This window comes from Crocuta crocuta, unplaced genomic scaffold (genome assembly GCF_008692635.1).
Source record: "Crocuta crocuta isolate KB4526 unplaced genomic scaffold, BGI_CrCroc_1.0 scaffold125, whole genome shotgun sequence".
Taxonomy (NCBI): domain Eukaryota; kingdom Metazoa; phylum Chordata; class Mammalia; order Carnivora; family Hyaenidae; genus Crocuta; species Crocuta crocuta.
This window is the reverse complement of record NW_027531143.1, coordinates 18,084-39,802: the sequence shown is the minus strand read 5'-3', so window position 1 is coordinate 39,802 and position 21,719 is coordinate 18,084. Positions and strand designations below refer to the sequence as shown.

Sequence of the window (21,719 nt, the reverse complement as noted above, 5' to 3'; positions counted from 1 at the left end):
CTACTCTTAAACTATAAAGACTTTTAATGTCTAACATAACATATTTAAGCATTCTTTTAAGAAAAAAAATGGTGGTACAAAGGTTGACATTTTGATAGGTACTTCGAAAGTAAAAAAAAATTGTAAAAATTAAAATAAAAAATAAAACTAAGACTATTTTATACTCTGTATTAGAATATTAGATTTTTTCATTTGTTATTCATCAACTTTTTCAAAAAGGAATAATCATATAAATTATTACAATCATTAGTTCACAATAAGAAATTCTCTCCACAAAACATATTTTGCAAAACAAAATATTCCAAAATAATGGGTGATACAAATAAAATTCCTAAAACAATCAAAATCTTCCTATCAACTTCAAACTTACCACAGAGTTATAAATATATGCACATATTTTTTAATTTAAATCCAAGTTTAACATATAGTGTTATAATGGTTTCAGGAATAGAATTTAGTGATTCTTTCTTTACATATAACACCCAGTATTTATCCCAACAAGTGCCCTCCTTAATGTCCATCATCCATTTAGCTCACTCCCCACCCACCTCCTTCCAGCAACCCTGTTTGTTCTCTGTATTTAAAAGTCTCTTATGGTTTGCCTCCCTCTCTGCTTTTATCTTATGTTTCCTTCCCTTCCCCTATAGATGCTTTGTTTCTTAAATTCTACATATGAGTGAAATCATATGATATTTATCTTTCTCTGACCAACTTATTTCACTTAGCATAATACATTCTAGTCCCATCCACGTTGTTGCAAATGACAGATTTCATTCTTTTTGATCGCCAGGTAATATTCGACTATACACATGCGCGCACACACACATACACACACATGTATATCCACTATGTACATACCGCATATCTTTGTTACCCATTCATCAGTTGATGGACATTTGGTTCTTTCCATAATTTTGCTATTGTTGATAGCACTGCTATAAACACTGGGGGTGCATGTGCCCCTTCGAATCAACATTTTTGTATCCTTTTGGTTACTACCTAGTAATGAAATTGCTGGGTCATAGGGTAGCTCTATTTTTAATTTCTTGAGGAACCTCCATACTATTTTCCAGAGAGGCTGCACCAGTTTGCATTCCCACCAGGAGTGCAAGAGGGTTCTCCTTAGTCCACATCCTCATCAACATCTGTTGTTGCCTGAATTATTCATTTTAGCCACTCTAACAGGAGTGAGGTGGTATCTCATTGTGGTTTGATTTGTATTTCCTATTTCTTCACTGGATTATTTGCTTTTAGTGTTGAGGTTTATAAGTTCTTTAGATTTTGGATATTAACCTTTTATCTGATATGTCATCTGTAAATATCTTCTCCCATTCTATAGGTTACCTTTTAGTTTTGTTGATTGATACTTTTGCTATTCAGAAGACTTTTATCTTTATGAGGCTCCAATAATTCATTTTTGCTTTTGTGCCCTTGCCTCTGGAGACATGTCTAGTGAGAAGTTGCTGCAGCCAAAGTCAAAGAGATTGTGGTGTTTTCTCCTCTAGGAGTTTAATGGTTTCTTGTCTTACATTTAGGTCTTTCATGCATTTTGAACTTACTTTTGTTTATAGTTTAAGAAAGTGCTCCAAGTTCATTCTTCTGTATGCCATTGTCCAGTTTCCCCAACACTATTTACTGAAGAGACTGTGTTTTCTTCATTGGATACTCTTTCCTTCTTTGTCAAAAATTAACTGGCCACACATTTGTAAGTACATTTCTGGGTTCTCTATTCTGTTCCATTGATCTATGTGTCTGTTTTTGTGCTAGTACTGTACGGTCTTGATGATTACAGCTTTGTAATACAACTTTTGAAGTCTGGAATTGTGATCCCTCCAGGTTTGGTTTTCTTTTTCAACATTACTTTGGCTATTTGGGGCCTTTTCTGGTTCCATACAAATTTTAGGATCATTTGTTCTAGTTCTATAAAGAATACTGNGAGTGTTATGTGGAAACTAATTTGACAATAAACTATTTGTAAAAAAAAAAAAATCCACCAATGGAATTTGTGGGGAAAAAAAAAAGAATACGGGTGTTATTTTGATAGGGATTGCATTAAATGTGTAGAGTGCTTCAGACAGTATTGACATTTTAACAATATTTGTTCTTCCAACCCATAAGCATAGAATGTTTTTCTATTTCATTGTGTCCCCTTCAAGTTATTTTATAAGCTTTCTATAATTGTCAGCTTTTACCTCTTTGATTAGGTTTATTCCTATGTGTTCTATAGTTTTCAGTGCAATCGGATCAATTCCTTTATCTCTCTTTCTGCTGCTTCATTATTAGTGTATATAAATGCAACCTATTTCTGTATGCTTTGCTAAATTCATATAACAGCTATAGGAGTTTGGGGTGGAATCTTTTGGGTTTTCACTTAGAGTATCATGTCATCTGCAAATAGTGAAAGTTTGACTTCTTCCTTGCTAATTTGGATGCATTTTTTTCTTTGTGTTGCCTAATTGCTGAGGCTAGGACTTCCAACACTATGTTGAACAACAGTGGTGAGAGTAGGCATTCCTACTGTGTTCCTGATCTTAGGAGGAAAGCTCTCAGTTTTTCCCCACTGAGTATGTTATTAGCCGTGGGTCTTTCATATATGGCCCTTATGATCTTGAGGTATGTTCCTTCTATCCCTGCTTTCTTGAGGGTTTTTATCAAGAAAGAATGCTGTATTTTTTCAAATGCCTTTTCTACATCTAGTGAGAGGATCATATGGTTCTTATCATTTCTTTCATTAATGTGATGTATCATGTTGACTGATTTGCAGATATTGTACCACCATTGTAGCCCAGGAATAAATCCCACTATCCCACTTGATCGTGGTGAATAATTATTTTAATGTATTGTTAGATTCGGTTTGCTATGTCTTGTTGAGAACTTTTGCATCCATGTTCATCAGGGAGATTAGTTTTTAATTCTCCTTTGTGGTGGGGTCTTTGTCTGGTTTTGGAATCAAGGTAATGCTGGGCTCATATATTTTTAACTTGATAACCATTAATGCTTTGAACATTACTTGTAAAAATTAACATCTTTATTCCTGAAAAATAGTTCCTCCCAACAATTTCTTGTTTTTCTGAGTCATACAACCACTCTCAGGCTAGAAATTTCAATCAGCACCAATAGAAACATTTCCCTTTACGATGGCTCTGACTACTCAATTATTAACTTGTAGTTTCTTCCTTCAACCTTTGCATTTCTCTCTTTTCATATACACTGCTATCACTCTAACTTGTTAACTTGTAATAGTTTAAAATGGCTTCCCTGTCTCCATCACTCTATTTAAACTCCCAGCCTTCAAAGACTCAATTCTGGTACCTAGTCTACATTTCCGATCTTACCTAGTTTTGTCAAAGAATGCCCTATTCCATTCTAACCAATTTCCTCCCTCATCCCTTGAGATTTCCTTAGCCTTTGTGATTTGGTCTATACCACTACCCAATAGAAAGACTTCCATTCTCAGCTATTCTATCTACTAAAACATTCCCATCCTCTTCCATACCCAGTCACTCTCTTGACCCCTCTAACTCGTTATATTTTTCTTATATATCTCATATTCATGTGATATTATATAACCTATGTGATTGATATACGTATCTCTATATATACATATTACACACACACACACACACACACACGTGTGTGTGAAACTCCATAAATTTGCTAACTGAATTACTGTACTTGCTCAAATGCCACCTCTTCTAGACAAATATATCTCTTCCTCTGAAACCACTTCATTCTGATAACACTTTACATGTAATTTATACACAGTGTTATATGAAGGTAAACAAACATCTCCTGATTTTCAGGTAACTCTAAGTTTGAAGAAACTCTATACTGAAGTTGGGAGAAAAGAACAGACACATTATAACATATACAGATATTTATTTTTATAATCATATTTTAATATATTTTAAATGATAATACATATTATTTAAAGACTAATACATATTAGTCTTATCTGTTTTGGTAACAAAGACTTAATTAAAAATATGCATGGCTAGTTATCACCAGAAGAAAAGTATAGCATGTCCTAAAAAGGTTTAATTTCTAAAAAAAAAAATGAAAAATATGGTGAAGTATTAAGTTACCTGCTATGTCATCTACAATCTCTGTATATGTTCTTCTAGCTATGTCAAGAAATTCATTTATGTTAGATCTCACTGCATAGCACTTCTGAGTCCTCATGTTCAGGCATCCTTTCATGTATCTTGCATCGTCATTAATTATGGTTTTAATCTTTTCAAGTATGATTCCAAATCTAAAAAAGAATATTAAAGGTAATTAAGTCAAACAATTATTTTAATTTATAATCTGAGTCTGTTAATGAGGTATTTTCTTGAAATAATTTCAAATATAATAAGTAATATATTTTCTTGAAATCTGTTAAAATTATTTTGAAAATAATTCAGCTTTATATATATATATAACATTTCAGAAGTTAGAACTGTGACTACATCAATTTTAAAATGTTTCATCAATCAAGATTAGTCTTTTAAAATAACATGATGCCACCAAGAACAATTCTACAACTGCTAATAAGATCTACCAAATTATTTACACCAACTATGTCTATGAGTATAAAATATATCCATGAAGAACTGTTATCAAAATTCTGGTTCCATGTTCATTGACTCAATAAACATTTACTTATACCATTTATCAATCAACGTGTCAGGTGTACAGATTCAAAGAAGGATTAAATGTATGGTTCATGCCCTCAGTTGGGGGCACTAAACTAAACACATACTGTAAAGACAGTGTAACGGGAACCTCACAATAATCAGTAACTAACTGCAGTGATCATGCAAACCAAAAGTCTGGTAACATTTATTTTCCTAATCTTTTGTTTTCCTCTGTTCTGTATTTTATTCATAATTGTTTTATTATTAACCTCAATTTGTGGCTCACAAAAGATGTGAATCCTGAATCAATAAAATAACAGTTCTTAAGTAACACAAGTCTTTTTGGTCAAGAATCAAGGTGTAATTGCTAAAAACAATATTAAAATTAAACTGTGTTTAGATCTTACTCAAAAACTATATCAATTATTTTTGGTTACATTAGGCCCTTTATGATTTATAAAAAAGAAGAGTATCTTTTTATATTTGTAAGTCTTTCCATTGAGAATGGCTAAAAAAAGAATTATTAAAATTGTGTATGATTTCAATTTTTAATACTATTCCAATTGTCCATTAACAAAAATACTCAATGTGCTGTTTCCTTATGGGTATTTATAAGATGTAATGTGTAATTAGAATTTTGATGAATAGTTTAAAGGTACTGTTAACCAGATTTCAAGTAATTGCTCTATAGATTACAATTAGAGTCTTTAACATCAGTTATGATCAGGAAGAAAGGAATAATTAGCATGGATATTTGATTAACAGCTGAGTGACAAAGACCTCTTATCTTCTAAGGAACCACAGTAAGCCCTTAATAAAGGTGTGTTACAGTTCTTCAGAGCAATCTGTTAAAAAATAAAATAAAGATAATTAAAAATAATAAATGACACTATTCAAACATATCATTTTACATTTGTTTACTACTTTACAGTTTATCAAGGTCTTTCTTGACTTTCTTGCTTCATCTTCTCATGTGTGTACTCATAATAGATATTTTAGGTATGTAGGTGAGGACAGATGGGATCTTTCTCATTTTCAGATAAAGAACACCTGGCTAATAAAGAGGATCCACTGCTGTACTGTCCTGACTTTAATTTTTCTTGTCTGTCAGCTAATAGTTAGCATTCAAGTACTTTTTAGGGGAAGGTACTTAAATAGCTATCACTGTACATTTAGTTTTTTAAGTTTATTTATTTTTGAGAAGGGGGTGGCATGTGCACAAGCAGGGGAGGGGCAAAGAGAGATACAGAGGGAATCCCAGGCAAGCTCTGCACTGTTAGGGTGCAGCCCGATGCCAACATTGGGCTTCATCTTCCCAAAAGAGAGATCCTGACCTGATGGGAAATCAAGAGTCAGAGGCTTAACCAACTGAGCCACTCAGACACCCACTATCGTTGTGCATTTAGAGTACTCTACATATAATTCTAAAATCTGGGTTTTAGCTATGCATTAAACTAAAAAAGTGTTTTTGCATATTTATAAATAGAGCAATTTCTCCATTCTTTTTTTATTTTTTTAATGTTTATTTATTTTTGAGAGGGAAAGAGAGAATGTGAGTGGGGGAGGGGGAGAGTGAGAGAGGGAGACACAGAATCTGTAACAGGTTCCAGGCTCTAGGCCGTCACACCACACAGCCCGACATGGGGCTGGAACTTGGGAATAGCGAGATCATGATCTGAGTCTAAACTGGATGCTTAACCGACTGGGCCACCCAGGCACCCCAGCAATTTCTCCTTTTCATTTTTATTTATTTATTTATTTTAGCAATTTCTCCATTCTTATATGGAAAAAGCAGTGATTTAATTTTGCTTAATGGAAACTATGAGTGGTCACTATTTGAATAAATAGAAAAAAGAAGAAAACATAGTTAACCCGACTTTTACCTACTTTAGTTTGCTATAAGGCAATGGCAATAGTAACATTTTTTGCTTATGAATAGAAAATATTTAAATACTTTCAAAAACTGTAAAAGTCATAAAAGCATAAAGAAAAACACTTAAATCATCCTCTAATTCTACCATTCTTCCAAATAAATAATCTAAACATGATGGTATATTTCTGGTCACTTCCTCAAATAAAAAATCTTTTTATTATTGCATACTCCTTTTCTCTCCTACTTAATACTGCATCACAAGTATTAGAAACTTTTATTAGGGGCACCTGGGTGGCTCAGTGGTTAAAGACTGACTTCAGCTCAGGTCATGATCTCCTGGTTAGTGAGTTCAAGCCCCACATCAGGGTCTGTGCTGACAGCTTGGATCCCGAAGCCTGCTTTGGATTTTGTGTTTCCCTTTCTCTCTGCCCTACCCTGCTCACACTCTGTCTCTGTCTCTCAAAAATAAATGCTTAAAAAATAAAAAAGGAACTGTGTCTCAAAAGTAAACACACACACACACACACACAAAGAAACTGTCTCTCAAATATAAATGCTTAAAAAAGGAAACTTTTAATAGTATAAATTTTTAATAAGTCATATTTCACCGTCAAGAAAACAGTCTGTTCCCTTAATTCTTGGTGTTGTATGCTACTTATAATTTCTCAGTCACATAAATAATGGTGCAATGACCATAACTGGGCATAAATCTTGATCAGTATTTCTCAACTGACAGAGCCATCCAGGCGCCCTAGGGCTTGGTCAATATTTCTTAAGAGTTCTTTTGGACAGATATCTAGTAATATAACAGCATCAAAAGATAGATGTTGAAAAACTTCCTTGTGAAGTTTATGTACTATCTGTACTCATACCAGCTGTCTATAAAGTTGTATGTTTTATTATTCTCTCATTAGCATTAAGTTGCATCCATTAAAGAAAAAAATCTTTACTTCTTTGGTATATAAAAAATGACTTTAATTTATATTTCTTTGACTAATATTGAGGTTGAATATTTTTGGTATTACTTATTAGCCCCTTTGATTTCCATTTTAGAGGCATTTTGCATATTTCTATTGTTATTCTAGTATTTTCTTATGAAATTATGTGACTTTTATGAAAGAAATTAATATTTTGTCTGTTATAAATTTTTCCTAATTTTCTTTGGCCTTTAATTTGTCTTTGACATGTCAAAGCTTAAAATTTGTGTTTTATCAAATTTATCAATTTTGAAGGATGATGTATTATACTTTTTTCATTCTAAGAAAGATGGCAACCTTTTTTAAATCTTTTGCCAAATTGTTTTCATTATATAATATTTATTAGAATGAACTCTGCAACAAAATTCTTCCACATTTTCCATTATTTTTTCTTTTAAAAAAGAAGTTCTTCCTTGTCACCTTAATGTTTAAAAATGTTTTGCACAGGGGCACCTGGCTGGCTCCATTGGTAGAGCATGAGATTCCTGAACTCAGGGTTATGCATTTGAGCCCCACAATGGGGGGTAGAGATTATTTAAATAAATAAATGTTTAAAAGCAAGTTTTGTACATTTTAGTATTTATACTATTAAAAATCACATCAGAGGTACTTCAGGTAAGAGTTAGAAATAAATAACTAAAATAAAGTGAACAGGATATTTGCATAGTTTCAAAGTATGTCTTCACAGATTACTTAATAACTTCACAGTGAATTGATCAAAGTTCATATGACCAGGATGCGGAATGAGATCATGTGTCTTCTGATGTGATGTACTAACAAAGGTACAACTTTTCCCATAGGGTATTACTGCTGAATATGAATTCAGCTTATGAATTAAGCTGAACTTAATCATGAGAAAATAACCATACACACAGATTGAGTTGTTTATATTCTATAAACAACTGCACTCTTGAAAATATTAATATCATGACAAAGAAAGGATGAGAAACTTTTAACTTAAAAAAGTATAAGGAAACATGACATTAAATATAATGCATCATCCTGGGGTGGACCCTGTATCAAGGAAAAAAATCTATAAAAAAATTATTAAAACAATTAGAAAAATTTTAAGTTAGAGTACACATAATAGTATTGGCTCAATGTTAAATATCCTAGTTTTTTAAATTCCCTGTGGTTATTTAAGAAAACTATCTTTGTTCTTAAAGATATACACTTTAGTATTTAGGTATTGCAATTTTCAAATAGTTCAATAAGGGTAATGATACGTATAATAATTAATAGTGTCTGTTGTATGAGTATGGAGAGAATATGGGAATTAATTATACTATTCTTGCAACTTTATCTAAATTTCAAATTATTTTGGAACAAAAAGCTTTTTTAAAAACTGACACTAGACATGTTTTGTACAATATACATCCATATAAGTTACCTTTAAAGGATCCACAAGTTCCAACGTATGTTTTAGGTATATTAAATTTGTTATCTTCGATTCAGCTGCATTAACCTATTAAGATAAAGACCCAAATGTGGATGCCATAAATATATAATACAAGAATGGGTTTTCGTCTTGAACATTCTACACTGATCATATTCATACATTTTGATATATTAACTACCCAGTATACCAGCATAGACAATACAGATGATAGTTAGAATTACTGACCCATCATAATAAGCCTAGTGCACTAGTTTCCAGAAAGTCTGACAATGAGAAGAGGTCATCTCATTGTGTCCAACTTTCATTTCTACTTCAGCCCCTTGGGTCCAGCTTAACCTACAGTAGTGATAGAAGATACAGTTCAATCCTAAATGGTACCAAGAGACTTAAGATTAATTGAAAAAGGCACAAAGCGTATTTGAGGAAAGATAATATTTGAAAAGCTACATCCAAACCTCCCAGGTAGTTACAGAATGACACAAATTTCCCTCATTAGTTCTTGTTTGTGCAAGTGAAACAATTTCCATAATTCCAGTTGTCCAAATTAATTATAGCTTTTCAAAGTAAATCAACATCAGCATTCAAAATTTTACAAATAAATTTCTTGTAAATCAAACTGTACTATCCCTAGAACCAAACAGTGGTACTAAACCTGGGGAAATGAAGAATGTTTTCTGAATGGATAAATTTACCATACAGACAAGGAGTTTTAGGATATTACATTATGATATAATATACTTGACATAGCACTGTTTCCTTTGTAGTCTTCCGACCTATATCCCTATTGCCCAATACCTGACCTATTTCCTAAAGCACAATACCTGGACTGTTTGGTGACCATATGAGTCAATTTAGAAGAAATCCCAAAATAAATATTAGCCCCAAAACAAGTTACTTCATGCTCTCAATAGATCTCCAAAACTGGAAGATTAAAAAGTAAATAATAGTCACCAACAGAAGACAGCTTTCATCTCTATTACCAAAGGAGAATATCTTCCAAAAATACCAATTTGCCCTTGAAGAACAAGGTAGAAGGATTAAATCTAATGAATATCTGCTTATAATAAAGTTAGAATAATTAAGGAAACTGGTATTAGCACAAGGACAAAGAGAAGGATCAATGGGACAGAATAGAGTCTAGAAATAGACCCAAACATATGATTTAACCCAAGCATTTGATTCAAGGCTGACTATAGAGTAATGGGGAAAGGGAAGTCTTTTCTATAAATGGTCCCAATAAGATTATGAATCTGTATTTTAAGAAAAAGGAATGTGGCCTCTTCTTCACACCACATATAAATACCAATTCCAAACAAATTACACATCTAAATACAAAAAAGTGAAACAATAAAACATCTAGATTATATCAAAAAAGAATATCTTTACTACCTTGGGTGTTCTAACCAACTCTTTTTTAAGTTTATTTATTTTCAGAGAGAGAGAGTCCATGCATGTGTAAAAGAGGCAGACAGAAAGGGAGAGACAGAATCGCAAGCAGGCTCTACACTGTCAGCACAAATCTGAACACGGAGCTCAGTCTCACAAACCATCATCATGACCTGACGTGAAGTCAAGAGTCAGATGCTTAACTGACTGAGCCACTCAGGCACCCTGTTTTTTTTTTTTTCCTAAAGTTTGTCAACTTTTATAAATTTTATAATTGATGATTTGACATACATTATTCACAGGACCAAACTAATGGCCAAAGTTGCCTATATCTCCACCATGGTCTGGATTTTGCAGGCACAGAAATCAAATTACAAACCCTACAACCACAAACTCCAACATCTGTGTTTTGCTTTCTACCAAATAGGGGATGTTCCTACTTAATAACTTCTCATTACTGTAGTAATAAAGACTTCTGTGATGTTTTCCCTTTACTCCTTCAGCCCCTGACCAACCCTGGTACTTCCCCATGTGACCCCGTGTTGCCTGCTCACCCCTCTCAGAAATTGTATGTAATAAAAATCTTCTTTTAATAACTTCTGCCTCTCTATGTCATCACTTAGCAATCTCCATAAATTAAAACCGCATGGGTACAATCAAGACATTGGGGTAGGTAAAAACTTCTTATACAGGATACAACAACCATTATAAAGGAAAAAGCATAAAAGCATAAGCTAGGCTCTACATTTAAATTAAGAACTTCTAATAAGTCACACAAAGAAAGTCAACAAAGATCTCACTTATATGTGGAATCTAAAAACAAAGAAAAAAACCAAGCTCATAAATACAGAGAATAGACAAGGAGCCTGCAGAGGCAGGGAGTGGGCAAAATGGAAGAAGGAGGTCAAAAGGCACAAACCTCCAGTTGTAAAATAAATAGGTCAAAAGGCACAAACCTCCAGTTGTAAAATAAATAGGTCAAAAGGCACAAACCTCCAGATGTAAAATAAATAAGTCATGAGGATGTAATGGAGAGCATGGTGACTTAGTTAATAATCTCTATTGCATATTTGAAAGTTGCTAGAGAGTAGATCTTAAAAGTCCTTGACACAAAGGAAAAAAAATTCTAAGTATGTATCAGGATGGATGTTAATTAGACTTACTATGGTGATCATTTTGCTATATATACAAATACCAAATCATAAAATAAAGAACTTTCATTCATGAAAAGGCACCACTGACCCAGGATAGGTTCTCCAAAAGCCAACTCAGAGAAATTATAATTTGAGGACAAATAATTTATTTGAAAAGTTATTCTAAGAAGTATAGGCAAGAGGGTAGAGAAGGGCAGCAATACAAGATGCACTGATGATCATGGTATCACTGCATGATACCGTGGCTCAATCCTGCTGGAGACTACTCAAAGATGGTATAGAGTAAGCTTCAGAAGTATCTCCAGAGTTAAGGAAAATGGTGTATTTATTAACCAACTCCTGTTTGGTATTGGTTAAGACCTATTGCTGAGCAACCACTCCCTAATTACCCTCAAGTTTCTCATGTGGCTAAAGAAAATCCTAAGGCAGTGAGTTTCAGTTGCTTGTAGTAAGAAGACTTCCTTGTACAAAAGTGAATACCAAGGGGATATGGGTGGCATAGCAACAATATCTACTCTACAATACTGCATAAAAAAGCCAACTACGACATGGGAAAAGATATATGCAACTCACAAAACCAACAAAGGAATCATAAAGCTCTATAAATCTCAAAAAAAGATAACCAAAAAGAAAAATGGGCAAGAGAGTTGAACAAGATGTTCACAAAAGAAGATAGTTAACTGGTCAATATACATATGAACAGATGTTCAACCTCATTAACAGAAAAATACAAATTAAGACCACAATGAAATACTACTAGCTACCAACCACTATGGCTAAAATTTTTAAACTGATAATATTAGGTTTGGGGGAAGAGTAATGGGAATTCACATACACTGCTAATGGGAATATAAATTGATATGATCATTCTGAAAAACATTTTCACAAACATTTCGTCATTATCTACTCAAGTTGAAGATATGCATTCCTCATGACTCACAAATTCCACTCCTAACTATGTGTTCAATAAAAATGTGTATACAATTATATTAGGAAATACTTACAATATTGTTTAGCAATATTATTTCTAATTTCCAGAAACTGTCAACAGCTCAAAAGTCCAACAGTTAAATAAATCATGGCATATTCATACAGTGGAAGATTACATAGCAATAGAAATAAATGAACTACAGCTAAATGCAACAATGTAATTAAATCTCACAAACATAATGTTGGCCAAATAAAGCCACATATAAAAAATATACATGAATGTTTCCTTATATGTAAACTTTTTAAAATAATGGGTAAAACTAGAGTAAAAAGAAAAACAAAAACACCATTACAAAAAAGTAATTTCTTTTTGGAGGAAGGGAAATAGAGAATAATGAACCAAAAAAAGCAAAATGGGAGTTTTTAAAGTAATGGCAAAACACCTATTTCTTCACTTTGGCAATGCCTGAAGGCATTTTTAGTTGTTACAACTGGGGAGATGCTGTTAGCATTTAGTGCGTAGAAGCCAAGGTGGCTGCTAAACATCCTAGAACATATAGAACAGTAAAAGAATTATCCAGCCAAAAATATCAACCATGCCAAGCTTGAGAAATTCTGCTGTAGAGGAGCTGTCTTACTATAAGCATACAGATACTCTTATCCTTTTATATCAATAATGATTTCCTCCCTGCTTGTTCTTTCTCTGTATCCCTCTCTAATCTCTCTATACTTTGCTGGCTTCAGAAGCAACCAACTGAATTCTACAGCTGCAAGAAAGTGTTATGCTGAGTGAAATAAGTCAGGCAGAGAAGGACAGATACCATATGTTTGCACGTATAGGAGGATTAGGAGGAACTTAACGGAGGACCATGGGGGAGAAGAAGGGGAAAAATAGTTGGAGACAGGGAGGGAGGCAAACCATCAGCGATTCTTGAATGCTGAGAACTGAGGGGCTGATGGGGGTGGGAGGGTGGGGAAGGGGGGTGATAGGCATAGAGGAGGGCACTTGTGGGGATGAGCATTGGGTGTTACATGGAAACCAACTTGACAATAAACTATTAAAAAAAAAAAAAGAAAGAAAGAAAGTAAATGTCAACACCACAAGTGGATAGGTAGATCCTTCCCTAGTTGAGTACTCCAACTGAGTATTCCACCTTGGATGACATCTTAACTGCACCCTGAGAGAACCTAAGCAGAGAATCAAGCTAGAATGTACATAGACTTCTGATTTACAGGAACTTTGAGATAATAAATATGTGAAGTTTTAAGCTGCTATGGTCACGGTAATTTATTATGCAGCAATAGACACCTAATTCAAGGTCTCTTTGCAACTTTCTTATTCAAAGCCAACAACAGAGAGAATCTCTTCACGGGGACTAGGAAATAATTCTCTACTGGCCTTTTACATTTTTGTCTATCTTCTGAGCAGACACTGACTGCCTTTGTTCTGCACAGTCTTTTCAAAGATGTTTGTTTAGTTAGTAGTTTTGAAAGATATAGTGTCTCCTTCTAGAGCAAAGGGTGAGTTTGCTTACAGTCTTGGAAGATTAAGATGATAACTCCTCCAGAACAGCAGGCAAAATATTTATTATTCGTTATAAAAGATTCAGCTTCCCTAATCTCTTCAGTTCTCCCCTGCAACACACTGCATGTGCAGGGTTCACCTGCTCTCTTCACTTCACCCTTTGGGAATCAGTCCAAGAAAATGCTAATACTCTAGCCACTGCTTGTTCTAAATACTACAGTCTTGTCTCTCCGACCCAGGATTCTTTTGTCTTCTGTCAGCATCTATGAAATTGGCAGGCAAACCTGTTAGCCTGCAAGTAGGGTAGAATATAATATCCTTTAGAGTTTCTAATAATACTATGCTGTAATTCTTATTTTTTTTCATGCCAGTCTCCACCAGATTATAAATTCCTTTGGACTAGAGACTTACTTCTTATTGTATCCCTAGAACTTGTTGCAAAGCTTAGTAAAATAACTTGTCGAATGAATTTTTAAAAAGCCATATTAGTTGTCAGGGTCCACATAGGAAGAAGAGAGCATCCCTGATATGGGAGAAGCAAGGCCAGAACAAAGAATTGAGAATTGGTATAGTACAGGAGGAGAAGGAAGGTACCATATTGGAGGGCTGCCCAGCAGAGAGTATATGAATCTGAACAAGGTCAAGAGGGTATCCACGCAAAGGGAGAGAAGGTAGCTTAGTGTAGTAAAACCTACGGAAAGTCTCTGTAGGGCAGAGGGCAGGAGGATAAGAGGGCAGTTTAATACAGAGTATCAGAGCCTGACAGACACGAGAAGGATAAGAGGATGGTTTAGCAGGGAATGATAGAACACAAGCAAGAATGAGGATGACATCTGCACAGGGAAGAGAGTGACAGCAATCAGAGACTGGTGACATAGATGGGTCAAATATGTTAATATATTAAGGATACTGAGAGCCAGATTTCTCATTGTCAGGGAAGGTAGTTACCAATATTATAGGAGACAAAACTAATACGAACCCTGGGATGTTGAACTGAAAGTGCAGGTATTGTTGTGAACTCAGTTTTCAACTGTATAGATGGATATAGAAACAAATACAGAGGTGAATGTGTATATAGTTATACATTTACTCATATACATACACTTATTCCCTAGCCATGAGAAGGCTTCGGAGCAGTGATCCCCCAACAGCGAAGAGTGCCCAGTGTCAAGATCTTGACTTATTAACACCATATCCCATTAAAATGAACCAGGGCTCCTGGGGGAAACAGTTGACTCAAAGGCTAGGCAGAGAAAGTACAAGAAAAGCCTGGTTCATTTTCTTGAACCAAAAAGTGATATTTGGTGTNAATGCTGACAAAAACTGAGGGCTGATGGATGTGGTTGGGGAAGGGGAGGATGGGCACGGAGAGGGGCACTTGTGGGGATGAGCACTGGGTGTTATATGGAAACCAACTTGACAATAAACTATTTTTAATAAAAAAAAAAAAAAGGAGGGCCTGTCCTAGTCAAATCTGAAACAATCTGAGAATCAAAAGAAATACTGATAGTAATGTTGATAGTAAAGGATTATAACCAATTGAATATGAAACCATGAATTCATAGATTAAATACAATAAAAATTTGATAAAGGATATTTACATAGTCTCAAAGTACCTTCCCATAGAATGCTTTCAATTACATAAAGAAAAGAGTAATTTTATAGTGGAGAAGCCTAGAAAACCCCCCTTCAATCAAGTGCACAAAGTTAACATCATCACAATGAAACAAATCAAAATCATGAGCCATCTGATAAGATGTAATAAGAACACTGCCTCATTTCTGTGATATTCCTACCAAAGATACATTACCTCAATCTAATGATGAGGAAACATCAGATAAACCCAAACTGAAAGAAAATAACAGACCTATAATTTTCAAATGTCAAGGTCATGACTGAAGACTAAATAGACACAAAAACTAAAGGTAATTTCCTGCTTCTCAACTGAATCCTTTTCCTATAAAAGAACATTATCATCATAATTAGCAAAACTTGAATGGGGTCTGAGAATTAAAGATATGATCATTGTAAATTTCCTTACGTTAAAGGTTTATTGTGGTTGATTAGAAGAATATCATTGTTTATAAGAAATACTAATGTATTTGGGAGTGATAAAGCATCATGAAGTTTAAAGCCAAGAGAAGAGAAATAATCAAGGTTAGAGTAGAAATAAATGATATAGAAACAACAACAGAACAGATCAATAATATCAGGAGCTTGTTCTTTGAAAAAATTAATAAAATTGATAATTCCCTCCCCAGATTTATCAAAGGAGAGAGAGAAAGAACCCAAATACATAAAATCACAAATGAGAGAGGAGAAATAACAACCAATACCACAGAAATACAATTATAAAAAAATATTGTGAAAAACTATATGGCACCAAACCAGACAATCTGGAAGAAATGGATAAATTCCTAGAAAAGTATAAACAACAAAAACTGAAACAGGTAAGAAATAGAAAACTTGAACAAATCAATAACCAGCCAAGAAATTGAATCAGTAATCAAAAATCTCACAACAAACAAAAGTCTAGGGCCAGATGTCTTCACAGGGGAATTCTACCAAACACTTAAAGAACAGTTAACACCTATTCTTCTCGTGCTATTCAAAAAAATAAAAATGGAAGGAAAACTTAACAAATTCATTCAATGAAGACAGCATTACTGTGATTCTAAAACCAAAGACCCCAATTAAAAACAAAACAAAACAAAACAAAACTACAGGCCAATATCCCTGATAAACATGGATGCAAAAATTCTCAATACAATACTAGCAAATAAAATTCAACAGTACATTAAAAGAATCATTCACTATGATCAAGTGGGATTTATTCCAGGGTTGCAAGGATAGTTCAATATTCACAAATCAATGTGATACACCACATTAATTAAACAAAGGATAAGACCATATGATCCTCTCAATAGATGCAAAAAAAGCATTTGACAAAGTACAACATCCATTCATGATAATTACCCTCAACAAAGTAGGGAGAGAGGGAACATACCTCAACATAATAAAGGCTATGTATGAAAAAACCTACAGCTAATATCATCCTCAGTGGGCAAAAGCTGAGATCATTTCCTCGACATTTAGGAACAAGACAGGGATATCCACTCTCAGCACTGTTATTTAACATAGTACTGGAAGTCCTAGCCTCAGCAATCAGATGACACAAAGAAATAAAAGGCATCCAAATCAGCAAGGAAGAAATCAAATCTTCACTATTTGTAGATGAAATGATACTCTATACAGAAAACCCAAAAGACTCCACCAAAAAATTGCTACAACTGATTCTTGAATTCCGTAAAGTCACAGGATACAAAATCAATTGTACAGAAATCTGTTGCATTTCTATACACCAATAAGGAAGCAGCAGAAAGATAATCAAGGAATGAATACCATGGCACCAAAAACCGTAAGATACCTAGGAATAAACCTAACCAAAGAGGTAAAAGATCTGTATGCTGAAAACTATAGAAAGTTTATGAAAGAAATTGAAGAGGACACAAAGAAAAGGAAAAACATTCCACGCTCATGGATTAGAACTAGCAAAGTCAAAGCAATCTTGAAAATGAAAAGCAAAGCTGGAGACACCACAATTCTGGACTTCAAGTTATATTACAAAACTGTAGTGATCAAGACAGTCTGGAACTGATATAAAAACAGATACACAGATCAATGGAACGCACAGAAAATGCAGAAATGAACTCACAACTGTAACAAAGCTGGAAAGAATATCCAATGAAAAAAAGACATTCTCTGCAACAATTGGTGTTGGGAAAACTGGACAGTGAAATGCAGAAAACTGAAACTGAAAAGTGGACCACTCTCTTACACCATACACAAAAATAAACAAACCCAGATGAAAGTCCTAAACCCTAGAGGAAAACACAGCAGCAACCTCTTTGACTTCGACCACAGCAACTTCTTACCAGATATGTCTCCTAAGGCAAAGGAAACAAAAGCAAACATGAACCTTTGGGACTTCATCTAGATAAAAAGTTTCTGCACAAAAAGAGAAGCAATCAACAAAACTAAAAGGCCACTGATGCAATGGGAGGAGATATTTACAAATGACATATCAGATAAAGGATTAGTATCTGAAATATATAAAGAATTTAGAAAACTCAACCCTCAAAAAACAAATAATCTCGTTTAAAAATGGGCAGAAGACATGAATAGACATTTTTCCAAAGAAGACAGCCAGTTGGCTAACAGACACATAAAAAGATGCTCAACATCATTCATCATCAGAGAAATACAAATCAAAACTACAATTAGATATCATCTCACACCTGTCAGAATGGATAAAATAAAAAACACAGGAAACAACAGGTGTTGGCGAGAATGTGGATGAAGAAAGGGAACCCTCTTACATTGTTGTAAGAACTACCTTATGACTCAGCAATTACACTACTAGGTATTTACCTATAGGATACGAAAATGCTGATTCAAAGGGAAGCATGTACACCAATGTTTATAGTAGCATTATCAAAAATTGCCAAATTATGGAAAGAGCCCATATGTCCATCAACTGATGAATAAAGAAGATGTACATATATACAATGGAAAACTACTCAGCCGTCAAAAGGAATGAAATCTCACCATTTTTCAATGATGTGGATTGAGCTAGAGAGCATAATGCTAAGCGAGATAAGTCAGTCCAAGAAAGATAAATACCACATGACTTCACTCATGTGGAATTTAAGAAACAAAACAGATGAACATAGGGTGAAAAATAAGAGAAAGGCAAACCATAAAACAGACTCTTTGGGCACCTGGGTAGCTCAGTTGGTTAAGCGCTCAACTCTTGATTTCAGCTCAGGCCATGATCTCATGGTTGTGAGATCCAGCCCCACAAGATTCTCCTCTTCCTTTCCCTCTGCCCCTCCCCTGCTTGTGTGCTGGCTCGCTCTCTCTCTCTCTCTCTCTCCCCCTCAAAAAATATAAATAAATAAATAAATAAACTAACTAACTAACTAACTAACCAGACTTGTAACTCTGGAGAACAAACTAAGGATTACTGAAGGGGAGATGGGCAGGGGGATGGATTTAATTTGGTGATAGGTATTAGGGGGGCACTTGTGATGCAACTGGGTGCTGTATGCAAGTAATGAATCACTAAATTCTACACCTGACACTAACAGTACATTGTATGTTAACTAACTAAAATTGAAGTAAAACCCTGAAAAATAAAAAAAAAATGAATGAGGAAGGAGGAAAATTATTTTGAACTTTATGTATGCAAATTAACAGTAAATACAGAATGTCCGCTATAAAAAAAAGAACTTCAGAGTAATAGACAAATCCACAATTATAGTTAGAGATATCTGCATCTCTTTCTCAATAACTGATACAATAACAGACTCCCTAAAAAATAATAAAGATATAGAAGACTTGAAGAACACTATTAATCAACTTGAACTAACTGGCATCCATGGAAAATTCCATCCAAAAGCAAAATACACATTATTTTCAAATACACATGGAACATTTATAAGAAAGATCATATTCTGGGCCATAAAAATAAAAGTCAATAAAGCTAAAAGGATACATATTAGACAACATATGTCCTTGATCACTATGAAGTTAAATTAGAGCTCTCTATAGAAAGATACCTAGAAAGTTTCCAAAGACTGGAAACTAAATAACACACTTCTAAATAACCCATATATCAAAGAAGAAATTAAAGGGGAAATTAGAAAGTAGTTTTAACTGTTTTGAATGGAAGAGAAAACACAACATATCTAAAATTGTGAAACATAGCTAAAGATTACTCAGAAGGAAATTTATAGCACTAAACGACTATATTAAAAAAAGACTCAAATCAATGCTCTCAGCTTCTATCTTCACAACTTGAAAAAAGAAGAGAAAACTAAGCACAGAAGAAAGAGAGAGAGAGAGAGAGAGAGAGAGAAACCAAGAAACAGACTTTAACTATAGAGAACAAACTGATGGTTACCAGAGGGAAGGTGGGTAGTGAGTGGGTTGGGTTAAATGGGTAATGGATATTAAGAAGTGCACTTGTGATGAGCACTGGATGGTGCATGTGCAAGTGCCGAATCACTGAATTCCACACCTGAAACTAACATTGCACTATATGTTAACTAACTGGAATTGAAATTAAAAACTTGGAAGGGGAAAAAATAATAAACAAATATTCACTAAAAAAAAAGACTGGTAAAAGCAGAAATCCATCAAATGGAGAATATGAAAAAGAAAATAATTAAATCAAACAATGTTTCTTGAGAAGACCAATAAATTTGACAACCTCTAGCCAGAATGACTCAGAAAAAAGAGAGAGGCACCTGGGTGGCTCAGGCGGTTAAACAACCAACTCTTGATTTTGGCTCAGGTCATGATCTCACAGTTCATGAGATCCAGCTCCATCTTGGGCTCTGCACTGACAGCGTGGGACCTGCTCAGGATTCTCTCTCTCTCCCTCTCTCTGTTCCTCCCCTGTTTGCATGTGTGTGTATATTTGCTTGCTCTTATTCTCTCTCTCAAAATAAATAAACTTTTAAAAACCAAGAAAAAAGAGAATATTCAATTACCAACATCAAGAATAAGAAGAGGGGCACCTGGATGGCTCAGTTGTTGAGTCTCAGACTATTGATTTCGGCTCAGGTTGTGATCTCACAATTCATGAGATCCAGCCCCTCCTTGGGCTCTGCACTGACAGCAAGGAGCCTGCTTGGGATTCTCTCTCGCCCTCTCTCTCTCTGCTCCTGCCCTGCTCACCTGCACACGTGATCTCTCTTCTCTCAAAATAAAACTTTAAAAAATAAATAAGAGAAGTATATCAGCGCAAACTTTACAAATATAAAAAGGACAGTAAGGAGGTTATTATGAACAATGTAATGGCAATACATTCAATAAGTTAGGTGAAATGACAAATTCTTTGAAAGACACGATCTACCAAAGTTCATACAAGAAACAGGTAACCTGAATAGCACGATATCTATTTAAGAAGTTGAATTTATAGTCAAAAAACTTCCTAGAAAGAAAAGTCCAGGTTCTAATAGCTTGATTTGTGAGCTCTACCAAATATTTAAGTAGAAATAATGCCAGTTCTACATAAACTGTACCAGAAAGTTAAAGAGTAGGGAATGCTTCCAAACTCATGTTATGAATGTAACTATTTTTGTTCCAGACATGAGTTGTTTTAGGTTACTTCTCACTTGTATATATTAAATCATAAGGTATTTCAACTATTTAAGGAGACTTCTATTTCTGTGCCTGTCAAATACCCAAAACTTTTCCATCCATCAGATGATGTTTTTTATCTCTACAATATGGAAAGACTTCTGAAACATAGATGAATTAGATTTCAGTGGATTTGCAAAGTAATCAATTTTAAATCAAACTCTACTGATACACAAGATCCTTTTCTTTTAAAGCACATGAGCAAAAATATGCATACATTTCATTAAAGTATATATTTTTCAATTCATCTTAAGAATAAAAACCATATGTCATTTTCCTTATAGGATGTGCCTATAAACACTAAGTATTTAAATTTGAAAAATATCCAAAGATATTTCATCTTAAAGTTTATGCATATTTGAAGGCTAATCAAACTTCACATAATGTTCACTTTTAAGAAACACCTATAATCTTTGGATTTAAAAATAGCTAGTTATTTATTAAAGAAATATTATAGTTTAAGTTTTTAAAAATTTATATAGAACTGAGTAAATACTTAATGAAAATATGCCATTTCTTCAACTAAGAAGCTTAAATTTATTATTACATACAATAGAAAATTGAGAAAAAATGTTTGCTTCAAAAAAGTATAAACATGATCCATATATTAATAATGAAGTACTTTTCCAAGACATTTTTTTAGGTTT

General features: G+C 34.0%; 1 protein-coding gene across 1 annotated transcript in view; it reads right to left on the bottom strand.

The window, feature by feature from the left end:
- MSH4 (mutS homolog 4) overlaps positions 1–21,719 on the bottom strand; it is a gene marked incomplete at its 5' end in the record, with an annotated part of 58,430 nt that overhangs the window by 22,838 nt on the left and 13,873 nt on the right. Inside the window, 3 exons of the mRNA XM_077771139.1 lie at positions 4,086–4,255; positions 5,400–5,464; positions 8,860–8,934. Coding sequence (XP_077627265.1) covers positions 4,086–4,255; positions 5,400–5,464; positions 8,860–8,934 — 310 coding nt within the window. The remainder of the gene's footprint in view (positions 1–4,085; positions 4,256–5,399; positions 5,465–8,859; positions 8,935–21,719) is intronic.